The 12,968-nt window shown below is 37.1% G+C and overlaps 1 protein-coding gene across 1 annotated transcript in view; it reads right to left on the reverse strand.

The window, feature by feature from the left end:
• Positions 1-5,178: 5,178 nt before the first annotated feature.
• The window catches only part of LOC139718158 (calcium uptake protein 3, mitochondrial-like), a 47,118-nt gene continuing 39,328 nt past the window's right edge, over positions 5,179-12,968 (reverse strand). The window contains exons 8-12 of the mRNA XM_071629642.1: positions 10,346-10,483; positions 8,646-8,754; positions 7,824-7,913; positions 6,842-6,909; positions 5,179-5,794 (exon numbers count right to left, since the gene is read on the reverse strand). Of these exons, the coding sequence (XP_071485743.1) occupies positions 5,720-5,794; positions 6,842-6,909; positions 7,824-7,913; positions 8,646-8,754; positions 10,346-10,483 (480 nt within the window). The 3' untranslated portion in view covers positions 5,179-5,719. The remainder of the gene's footprint in view (positions 5,795-6,841; positions 6,910-7,823; positions 7,914-8,645; positions 8,755-10,345; positions 10,484-12,968) is intronic.

Raw genomic sequence — 12,968 nt, forward strand, 5'->3', positions numbered from 1 at the left:
TTGAAGCACAACCGTGCTGTATTATTTTACCTTTTTTTTTTTTTTTGGTCACGTTTCTCTTGTCAGCATACTTGCCCGTGACACACTGTACACTATAAATGCAATATGTACACTCTGCATATATTTACCACTAACATGAGTAGAGATAGCAACTGTATGCAAAGTTTACTGCTGACCTTTGAATTGCAGAGGCCTGCCAGAGAAAATATACTTTATAGCTCAAGTTGCACTTTGTACTCTTACCAAGCCTCGCGAGTGAATGTGGCCTTGCATAATTATAGACGGACGGTTTCAGTTTCAGGGGCTATAAACTCACTGGGGGCTTTAAAAGAGCAATGATGATGAGTGTGGGATAGTCAGCGTTGTTATCATAATGGAATATCCATATAATGCACAGGCGTAAGTGGGTCAGTGAAAAATGGATGCACATGTTAATGTTGGAATGGTTTCTGCAATTTAAAAATGGTCTAAAATGGGTTTATGGGACTGTTTCTAAACTTACAGTAACAAGTGCATCTAGTTTCAGTGAAATACAAAATAGGCTTGTGCATCATATGGTTTCATAAAATAGGTGCATTAAAAAGTATTTTGGCAAAATTTAACCCAAATCTGTGAAGATGTAGTAATAATGATATCTATCTGATGCTAAAGTGATGATATTGTAATCATGGGATGTGATTATTTGCATACTGCTACCCTTCAAGAGGCAACCAAGAAATGTTTGAAATAGTATGCACCATTTTCTGTACTTCTCCATATAATAGTTAAATCAGGTTTTAACGATTTATCAAAGAGCATAAAGGTTTTGTATTTGTTTCAAAGATGTGTCAAATTAGACACTTCTGAGCAAGAAGTATACTGCTGGAGATCAGCTTTGAAGACAACCCTAAATTTTAGGGTAATACTACTTTTGCACACATAAGATATGGCTCACCTGCATGCTGAAAATGGGACATTCAATAGCAGTGAAATGTAATTTTAGCATAGCAATTACTATGCATAAATCCAAGGATATTTTTCAACAGGTTTTGTACATCTGTTAATGTTTACTGATTTTTTTTTTCATAAAGAATATCAATTTGTTCATTTGATAATTTGTCAAATTTACCTAGTCTCGATAGCTGCCTCTACGGTTTCAAGATTTAATCATTGTGTATATGTGGCAACTTGTCCTGGCAGTGTTTTCAAGTGTCACAGGGGTTGGTGGACATCCCCCCCCCCCCCCCCTTGGGTACTGATACATTGCCAAACTATATCTATGAAATAGTGACCATAATACATTCATGAAATAGTGACCATAATACATTCATGAAATATTGACCACTCACTCGTCAACTTGTTTAGAATAAATCTCAAAAGAGAGTAGTCAGTTCTATAGTGATGATTTTCTAAAATCCTAGAATACTAGTATGTGTTGAATGTGAATATATTTACAGGGAAGACTGATATAGCTTTCACTGTCTCCATTACAGTGGAATCTCATTATAAAGAGGTTTGACATAACCCTCTTATAACAAGGGGATTTTGTAGCTCCTAACTCTTTATATCCCTTTGTCTTTGTGTCCTGGTATAGTGGAAAATCTGAAATAACAAGACAAATGTCAGTTTATTGGTCCTCGTAACGAGATTCCCCAGTATGATCAACAGTGCCATTTTGTCTCATCATGCACTCTAAAATGAGGAATACTCGCGTTCATTTTAATTTCGCGAGCGTCGACATTCGCAAAATTAAAATGCACGCGAACATTCTTGCCTACACAATATGCATTGGATGCCAGTTGCAATTCACGAAAACTTCATGCTGCGAGAAAGGCCATCGGCTGCAATTCGTGACATTTTCATGATTCGAATATATATCGTGTTTTACCAGTAACTTGCTTTAAGGGAGATAGGTGAGAAAGTGGTGGGGCCAAACAGCCTTTATTGCTGCCCCAAAGTCTCAAATTCTTTGACTACATGTCATGAAATTGTAGTTTGAAATCATGATGATCAATATAATTATCATGATCAAAAGTTTGACACACTGACACAAGTGTTGTTTGTTGTTTTATCACCACCATGTTCTCGCCTTGCATGTATTTTGTGGTCAGAAAATATGTATTCAGTTTCAGTTTTCAATCAGCATCTGATGAAATCAGATGTAAATATCAGTTAGAGGCAGTGGCATCTCTGTAAAATTCAACATAATTGTTATATCATTTCCAAGCAAATCTATGTATGTAACATGTGTAAATAAAATGCTTTCATATTTTACTCAAATATAAAAAAAAAAAAGACTGCATCTTAATTTCTGTGTGTTCAGTATTTCATCTTCAATATACCTGTAGATGTGTTACAAGTTGAAGCTGAGATCGATGCATGCACATGTACTTGTATTTCCTTTGTTGGCAAACGTTTTCTCACTTCTTTTTTTTCTTCTTCTTCTTTCTTTCTTGACATGCGTTACCTCACTCTCACAACTTTTCGACTGGTCCTGTATGTTTTCTGTGTAACCTTTATTTTGAAAGTACCATGAATTACGACACTTGAATTTTGGGCAAATATCATTTATTGGCCTATAAAACTTTTGCATATGACTTATACACTATAATCAGCATCATAGCATGGTTCATAAATAACTTTTACAACTCACTGTAATGACCATTATTAGTGATGATAATGAACATTTCACTGTGGTACACAGTTGGAATTATGTACATTTACCCGCTAGCTATAAAAGAATACTGTATTACTAAGACACCTTTCTCTAAAATAATGACATTTTTTTTTTTGCAGTTAATCTTTTAACCAAAAAGCCCATCCTGGAAATAATAAAATGCTTCTTGCACCTAGGCTAAATTGCCAAACATGACATGAAGTCAAGTTTTGCCAAAAACTAACTTGATAAAAAAAAACCAAGCACACAAACATGTACAAAGGAACATTTCTCACCTACAACCTCTATGAGCACTAGTTTACTTTAAATAGGGGGCCTAACTAGAGTCAAAAAGTAAAAAAAGAAAAGAAAAGGTGAAATGGTCAAAACAACCAGATAACAACAAGGATGAAGAAAGACAGGGATAACTTACACCCTGGTTTTTGCTAATCAATTGAATAGAAAAATGTCCTCTATTTTAGACAATTTCCCTCTTTCTTTTAATCTATTTCATATGATGCATTGATACGGTACTTCATCCCCCCCCCCCTCCACAAAAACAAACAAACAAACTTTAATGGCTTGTTACCATGGTCATTGTGAAAGCAGTGTCATCTTTACATGACTCCAAATACAAGAATGAAAATGTGCATTCAAACTACCAATACCCTTGTAGCAAGCTTTAGATCTGCAACGCAAACGCTAAGACAACAGCTGCGTTGATCGTTCTCCTCTGCAAAGAAACTTTAGATTTCATGAAGACGCAGCCTATAAAAAGTGAAAAAGTGCCCCCCATTTATTGCTCGTGGCATTTGACATTTCTCCTAATCAAAACTGCAAGCTGATGTCATAATGGCATCAAGTAGCTCTCTGGGTCATGAATTTACTGAGTGGATGCTAAAATGGCCCAGAACCATCGTGAAAACTCAGATGGCGCGAGATTGATTTTTATATTAAAGCGGCCTTGACACATGTGCAAAACTTTTTTTTTCCTCTTAATGTTTGTGTGGCAGATCCAAAGCTCCCAAATGATTTGCTAAACTTCACAGAAGTCAACCTATCTCTGGAGTTGAATATTCTTCTTAGCAACAGCCCCATTGAAGTACCAACTACGCTTGAAAATGATACAGGTCACACATTTCCAGGTTATCATAGTAGAAGTTGAACTGCTGGTGACCAAATGAATCCCTCCCCTGTTGGAATAACTTAAATTGTCGATTCCTGTGCCCATGTGATTACATGGGTAGTTATTTTCTATATTTGATAGGATTTCACTTAATCTGTCTCTTTTTTTTTTAATGACTGATCAATGCTGATTAAACATATTGAACAAAGTTGGTGATAAGCTCATTAGCTAGAAAATGAGCGGTTACATCATTTACACACAAGAAAGATCTTTGATATTAGCTACCTAACTCACATAAGATTTTAATGCTTGTAGACACATAAACTGCTAAAATTTTAATTCAGTTCTATACCAACTGTACTTTGCTATAAAGAACTATTTCATTCTAATAATTCAGCATAAAAAATTGTTACCTCATGAACTTTTTATCCAATATCAAACTAATGTGGGCTACTTTACATTTTCCTCTTTACCCTACAATACCAATAATTGTTGAATACACTCGGGTCATCCACATAATATTGTTAAACATAAACATGACCAAAACTACCTGTGTAAATAAACCATGGTTCTACCAAACATAGTTGCTGCATTTTTCTCTGATGCTACAGCTACTTAGGGTCAGTAGTACAAAAGTCAGCTGGCATTATAACAAAATCATATTTAAGCTTTGATGCATCTTATTAACATAGAGAGACTGAAGGAAACAAATTTCTCTTTACTTTTCCACATCAATTCAATGGCAGGAAAGAGAAAACTTTGAAATGACAGAAATAAAATGGACTTAATGTGGCCTATGAAGACATGACATCATTGAAGCCAAATATGATTTCTACTGATGCTATACCTACACTTGACATATTTTTAACAACAACAAAACAGGCAGAATATTGTAGCTACACTGCTTCCATTGATGAAATAGCCTGACAGTGCTTGGATTTGAATGTCGTACTTGACATCGTTTTCATCTGCAAAGTACTAGTGTTATGGACCTGCAGTAAAAAAAACCCAACAACCAAAGAATCATACTGATAGATACTAAAGCTCATGCAATGTTACATGATGAGACTTTGCAATGAAGTTGGATTCTGCTACATGTGTCCATTCTTATCTCTACTATTTCACTGTTTCAGTACAAGAAAAACAAACAAACAGACCTTTTCTTTGGGGGAATATTCTCTTAAAATAACCACTAAAAATGCAAAGTATCTTAAGAATGGGATCCTGCTGCAAATGTACATCACACTTGGACATGACTTCAGAGGGGACTTCAAGCTGTCGGTCCTGTGGGTGCTTTACATACAAGCATTAATTGCTTCATTGATGGCCACATGAAAACAATCAATTTAAATCAAATTAGACAAGAATTAGAAACCAACACTCAAAGTGTGTTGTTCTGACTGGTTGGTATTCGAGCTGTGTTTGCCTTTTTGACTTGCAATCCATGGCAACTTTTTATGTCACAGCATCACGAGCCAGTAACATCCAAATTTAAAATCATTATCTCAGCTTTGCATTGAAAAAGTAGATTCTTTTACAGTGACTCTGAAGTATAGAGTACCAAAGTGATGATGTCATAGTCTTTTGTTAAAGCTTGGGTTGGAACCAGATGTGAGGATGGTTAGCAACAACAGTGTTCACAGATATTCAGGCCAGGTAAAGTTGTTTAGAACCAGTTTCCATGGTGATAAATGACTATGACATCACACTTTGATACTCTACATCAGTTGGCATCCTAGTGTATACTGTTCCCAAAATACATCGGGTCACATTTTACAATCAACGTGTAAATGTCACACAAGTTGGAAAGAAGTAAACAGGAGTAGAAAATGCTGCCAATGTTTGACATAGTGACTATAAATTGCGAGTATATTGCACACGCAGGGTTGCATGCTTCTTTTTGACTATTAGGGGAAGGTAGCATGTTCCAGCAAGCATCTGCCTTGGCGTGGAGAAGTTTAGCTGGCATCACGGAGCTCCTTTCGAACGCATGCCTTGAACCCGTCCCATCCTTTAGGTTTCTTCAGGTGCTCCTGCAAAAAACAAACAAACAAACAAACAAATCACACAAAGATTAGATGAAGATGAAAAGTGACCAAAGATGATTATTCGTCGTTAGCCAGGTGTACACTAACAGACATCCAATGGCAACCTTGGATTGATATTTGCATGTGTGAGGTAGGCCTTTTCACGCTTATTTCACTCCATGAACTAAATTTAGACCATGGTTTTGACTTCAAACACCTTCGTGAAAAGGGGCCCTAATGTCTAAATTTATCCAAATACTAACATTAATCTCTCTCTTCATATATCTGCCTATCTTTCTATCTGTCTGTCTATCCATCAATCAATCTTTTCATCTATCTATGGGATAATCCATTAATCTATCTTTTCATCTATCTATGGGATAATCCATTAATCTATCTTTTCATCTATCTATGGGATAATCCATTAATCTATGTATCTTTCTATCTATCCATCTAACTCATTGTATCATTGGAGCAGAATCTGACATCACATAACCTCGCAACAAAACTGAGTCTGACATGTCTGGTACATACAATTCAATGTTTGATTGCTCAAAATTCAAGGACTGAGACACTTTGACTCATGTTGACAATAAAAAAAAACAAAAAAACAAAAATGCCTAAAGCAGGTAGAGCTTTGTTGTATCATACTTTTGACTGTACTTTGGATATCTAACCATCCATGGATGCATTTGCATATGGAAAGAAAAATCAGAAGCATGCACTAAAACTCTTCTTGCCCACAACAAGTGGATAATCCTAACTAAGACTTTCATTTGTGAGGCAAACAGTGTTAAAAATTGTCATAGTTTGAATGTGAAGAGCAAGGAACCATTGCAGATGAAATGAAATTGGAGTTTCAAAGTATACTGATCACACAGGGCAGGAAAGAGAAATAAAATGGTAAAAAATTTGATTCATAGTTTTTCTCCTTATTGATGATGACTAACTGGCCATCCTTCTAGAATACAAAGCAAAGATATCACATACATGTACTTTGTTGAATGTTTCACAATTATTTAAAACTATTTCTTCTGGAAATCACTTGCATACCCTGAATCCACGATGTATTCTGTTTTTCATCACACCAAGGAATTCCTTTTGACTCAGCTTGCCATCCCCTGTACAAAACAGAAGTGATCAGAAGTGATATGAAATTTAAAAAAAAAAAGTGCAAATGACACATGTATGGTTATCAGAAGTACACACATGATAATGCAAGAATGAACAATACCAATTGCCAATGTAATTCTATTAAACTAGAAAAGCACTCTGAGAGTGCAGACCTCCGCCAAGCAGCTACTTTCCACCCGTCCATTGATCTTGCTCTTCCCAAAGAGATTTTTCTCCTCTCCACCATTGGGGAAAAGCTCTTTGGGCTCTGCCATAGAGAGCAGTGATTTCACTGAAATTGTCTGATTTCCCAATATAGAAGCCTTTGTTACGTCATAAACCCTCAGCTGCGCAGTGTGCCTCGCCCTAGCAGAAACTAGAGCAAGCACTGTAGTGTGCGTTTGAAAACCTCAAAAATGCGCAGTTTGAACTCCCAAGTTCATTGACCCTACTTGCCAAAATATCAAAAATCCTTCATAAATTCCCCCAAAGTTCTCGGATCACTACCAAAATTTAAGTGTTTGTTACTTGTGTCATTTTCAATCTTTCCTGCAAGTTTCATCCAAATATGTGCACAACTTTTTGAGTTATTTTGCACACAGACAAGCTAACTAACAAACAAACCAACCAAGGGTAACGAAAACATAACCTCCTCCCTCGGCGGAGGTAATAATCGTGCCAAATGGAAATTCTGCTGAAAACTGCAATTTGGATCATCCCTTTGCGAAAAAATGTTTTGATTTTTCAGCAAATCGAAGGCGGTAAGAAAGAGAGTACTAAAAGTAGAGCAGATTATTCTCTCTTCACTCATGCCATTCATCATATTTTGTTTTCATTTCTGTACAAGTTTGTGCACTACATGATTCTGTTTCGGTTATTCTTTCTGGATCAAATGTGAGCAATAGTACAAGCAAACCATTACCATCTTTGTCAAAGATCTGAAAGACTGTATGGACAACATGCTCATCCAGGTTGTGTCCTGTCGTCACATGGACCGCACGGCAGAATTCAGCTGTAAACAAGAGTGCCAAGGGTGGAAGGGAGAGAGAAAAAAAGAATGGATAAACATATTTCTTAGAGTAAGTATTTTGATTTATAGAAATGTGACATCATTATGCAGTTCTTCTCCAGAAGCATACGGCGTTAAAAAAAGAATCAATGAGGTACCCCAGAAACCAAGAGCTAGTGTACATGTATATCTTACTTGTTCATATATGCATCTATGATGAGATGAATTAATGTGAAATTAGACAAGGAGGTGCATCATGAGCAATTGATGATAGTGACAGAAACTGAGCAATTTAACCCTTTGTGTGCATTGAGTGCTGATTAGCACAATAAAACCCAAAGCATTGCACATACTGTCCAAAGTCCCAGGCACAGAAAGGGTTATGGGAAAGACAGATTATCATTTTAAGGAGAGGCTACAGAAGAAACAAAAGCAGCATCAAAAGAGCATTAAAGAGACAACTTGAGATACTGTAAAAGTGGATATTTTCGCGTGACTAATTTTTCGCGCTTGGCCGGGTCGGGAGAGTTTCGCGTGTTTTTAATTCCGCAGAATCAGGACATCACGCACAGGTACATATGGCAAGCAAAAATTTTCATGTGCTTTTATTTTCGCGCTAGTTTCTGGTTGCGCGAAATGCGCGAAAATTTGAACACCGCGAAAATGTCCACTTTTACAGTAGTCTCAAAGTAGCTGAGTGGTAGTGTAGGAAGAAAACTGATGGAGTGTAGGCACCTTGTGTGATGGGCTGATCAGCAAACGTGTACATCCGCAGGACAATCTCAAAGTCGTCCAGATGGTTGATGAACTGGAAGAAATCCTTGAAGATCTCAAAGGAGATGCCCTGGAATGCAGCAAAAGGAAGAAATTCTGTAACAATCCACCCTGTGATTTATGCTTGAAATCTTGTTATTGTAAACAACACCTCCTTGGTATTAAACAAATGGTAGCACTTTGTTGAACAATTTAATTATGTGTATGACACACTTTTTTGGTTTGTTTTGTTTTGTTTTGTTTTTTGTTTTGTTTATAACACAACCAGGGGGGCATTTCATGAAGCATTTTGGTCAGATGCTTTTTCTGACAAATTTTCTCTCTGCCAAACAGATGCAAAGATTTCAGTAGATTATAAAGCTGGTCAGAAAATTTTTTTAAACAAAATGCTTCACGAAATGCCCCCCCCCCCCCAATCAATAATAAGGGCACTCCCAAGAAGCATAGTAGTTTGTGGGCCAACATGAACACAGCTTACAACATGGTTATGATGGAAAGGCTTAACCCTTTGAGCACTGAATTACTACCAGTGTATGACCAATTACTGCAGAGTATGCATGCTATTGGGGTCACTACATTCGGAGCACTTCACTTGCAGCAAACTCTTCTAGCTCATTGTCAGTGAACTATGAGTCCTTTCATTAATGATATGCACAATGCTCAAGTAACATGTAGTTTTGATCTCATTTGCCTATCACTGATGATAGTATGACCTTATGAACACAGATATTGAAAGGTTCCTTAAAACCCCTATACAGGCTCATTTGCAACTAGGCTGACAACTTGCATGTTACACTTTTCAAAATTGCTCTCATTTCAAGGGGAAAAATAAAGATAAGACAGCAAGATTCATCAACATCAATGTTAGTCATACATTGGACATATATTTTTTATTTAGTAGTCACTGAATCATCATCTTTTTAAAATCAAATTGATTCAATAATCAATAATTCAAAATTGCTTTAACTCAGTTTAAAAATCCTTTCAGTACTGATCGATGTGATGAATGATAGTTGTCCCAAATAGTGGTCCTGGTTTTATCAACAGAAATTGACATGGGGGGGGGGGGGAGGAGGGGGTGGGGAGGGGACATCATTGAATACTGTAGAATATTTCAGCAGCATGAAATTTTTGCGTATTGGAGCCGATGGCCTTTTTGGCATGAAATTTTTGTGAAGTGCCTATGGCATTCAATGCATATAGTGCAGACAAAAGCCTTTGTGTGCATTTTAATTTCATGAATCTTGGCTCTTGCGATATTCGTGAAATTTAACATGAGAACATTCCTTGTTTTACAGTAAATATATATTTTTATTTCCACAACATTAATGTGAGATAACATTTAACCAAAGATAACAGGACTAATGAACACACCATGCTATTCATCTTTGAAGAGGTCTGTAGCTACTAAAAGTCCAAATCTATCTATAGCAGTGCCTCAAGTGTCAATCAGATATGCATACTTGGGTGGCCACAGGGCTCTGCGACCATTTACTCTCTTGTTGCATTTGCCCTTCATAAACCCTTACATTACCACAAATGATGCATTTTCATTGTTTCATATGAAAATTTGGACATGGTAGTCCTGAGGGGAGTTAACGGCAAATTATTCCATCTGACTTTCCCAGAGGACCAGTAGGATGGACGTCACGAAATCTCACCTTTTCTTCCGGCATCCTCTCCCGGACTCTCTGTATGTACTCGGCCATCTCCTCGTTATCCAGGTGGGTGTATCGCAGCAGGATGCTGGCAAACTCCGCCTCCCCGATGCTTGGCATGCCGCGAGAAAACTCATAGAAGTGAACATTTTGTCAAGGAATCACAAAGAGCATATACATAACAAGTATCGCACAGATGGCTGCACCTCTGAGCTTGATACAGCATTGACTACCTTCCCATAGAATTAGGTTTTCAATATATCCACACATCTGATTAATGCTTACTTGCTGACTTGTTTTAACTTTAGTGGAAAAGGAGTACTCGTACCTGTCCATACCTACAATTCAATTTTCCAATACAGCATTACTGTGCAGTCATTGTTTAAATAAAATGTGTACCACCAGATAATGTCTTAAAGATAATATAAAGTTTTGGTACCTCAAAAGTTTCCCTGAGTTTCCTTGTCTTAGTTTGTGTTTCAGGTTAAAGTAACTTTCATATAACTAACACTGTGAGACTTACTCGCCCCAAAGTGCTCTCATGTCTCAGTAATCATGCAATAATGGTTTCGTACCAGAGCAGAGCGGGCTCTGAAAAATTCAAACGAGCCGTTAGTTTGACTCAACGTGGTACCGCGAGAATCAATATACACACGTATTGTACGAAGCCATTATTGCAAGATTACCAAGACATGAGAGCACTTTGGGACGAGTAAGTCTCACAGCGTTAGTTATATGAAAGGTACTTTAACCTGAAACACAAACTAAGACAAGGAAACTCAGGGAAACATTTGAGGAACCAAAACTTCATACTATCTTTAACACTCACGTACATGTACATGTAGCTATTATATGTTGTAGCGATACAACAGACAATCATATTTCAGACTCTTTTTATTATCATTTTTTTTACTTGTTGCAAAGTATTCATAGAGTAAATATCATGCTTATTTTCTCTGATGGGGCCAAGCTGGCTTTTTTGTTGTTTGACATTAAACTTATCTTTAAAAAAAATACATAAATCGATCATAAAGAATGGTTATGATTAACCATCAATGTGCCATATGAACCAAATTCAAAACTTGCCAAGCTGTTTTCAATAGGCATTCTATCAAATTTTCCCTCAAACTTGGCTGTAATATGCAGACACACAACTCTTTTCAGTTGTTGCAATTCAACTACCCCACACGGAGGCCAATGTGATACAATGGACATTGACAGAATTAGATAGATAATCCCTATTCATTGGTACCTAGTTTAATAGGACATCTGTATTGATCAATTAAAGTATTAAAGCTGATATGGGGACAAGTGAATATTAAGTGATAAGGGATTAATTATAAACTTCTGTCACTGAAGTTATCAACTGCTGTCTATGAAAAATATAGAAATATACTCTGTCAAATAGGGACAGCATTGTAGATATTGTGACCTCCTTGATTTTACTGTACCAGCTGCACCATTTGAAATTCAAGTACCTTTTTCTCAGTGTGCTTGAAGTCACACGTAGGTCTGCAAAAGATGTGGTTGAATGAAATTTCTGAGATTAGGTTCAGTGGTGATACTGCTAACGGATATGTTAAATAAAAAACAAACAAACAGTAATACGCAAAGCTTTAAATGTAACCATTTTTATACACATATCAACTCTTACTTTCATTGTTTTATGTTTGTTTGTTTGTTTGCTTGATTGCTTTTTGAGCTGGTGTTCCCTTTTCAGAATGTGATCTTTGGCAAGGAAGCAGCCTTAGAAACAAGGTACAAAAATAACTTCCATTGAACAGGAACATGTTAAAAATGCACCACAGCCCACATTCTTACTAATCATGTCACTCAACAGAGTATCGTGGAGTTTGATTGGTCCAGATTACATCCCTCTCAGAAATGAGATGCAGATTAGATGCAAATGAGTCAAACTGCCTTGCACCTGTGAGGTGGAAAATTTTCTGGACTATACACACTACCACACTTAACATGCTTCCTGCAATCTACCGGTGAAAGTATGCCAAACACCTGTGCAAATGTCACAAAGTGGACATTTGTTCTGACCATATTAGGGCATGCTGTTGGCCACTTTTTCTTCTTTGTGGGAGGGGCCAAATATGTCTTTGCTGTTGTTGTTGTTTTTCGTTGTGGCTGCTATTTCCTTTTCAAAGATTGATGAATGTTTGAACAAGCAAAAACAAGTTGCTGTCCAATTATGTGTGTTGAGTGGAAGCTCTTGTTGTGATTACGGTACTAGACCGAGACATTTTTGTAATCATAAATGATACACATCATTGGGCAATGGCCCAAGACATCGATATGAGGTCACGGTAGGCATGGGCAAGAACAGTCTTCATTCATTCCAAGTTATTCCACTTGGCATTTAGTGTAAACTTGCCTGGTGACTCAATCATATTTTCGGCACCAGTTTTTGAATTGCAAGGGGCTCAAAAAGGGTAAGGGGTGTGTGTGTGTGTGTGGGGGGGGGGGGGGGGGGGCTTCCTCTTTAAACACAGGCCTTTACGGCATCACAGATCTCGTAAACTTCAGATGCTTGTCATGACAGTTTAAACACAAACACAGATGAATTCCCAAACAGATAAACAATGCTTTATCGACCCTTGTGAGAAATTGGAGCCTT

The sequence above is a fragment of the Diadema antillarum genome, unplaced genomic scaffold, assembly GCF_040938485.1.
Source record: "Diadema antillarum isolate AM-2024a unplaced genomic scaffold, OU_Dant_1.0 scf00000090, whole genome shotgun sequence".
Taxonomy (NCBI): Eukaryota; Metazoa; Echinodermata; class Echinoidea; order Diadematoida; family Diadematidae; genus Diadema; species Diadema antillarum.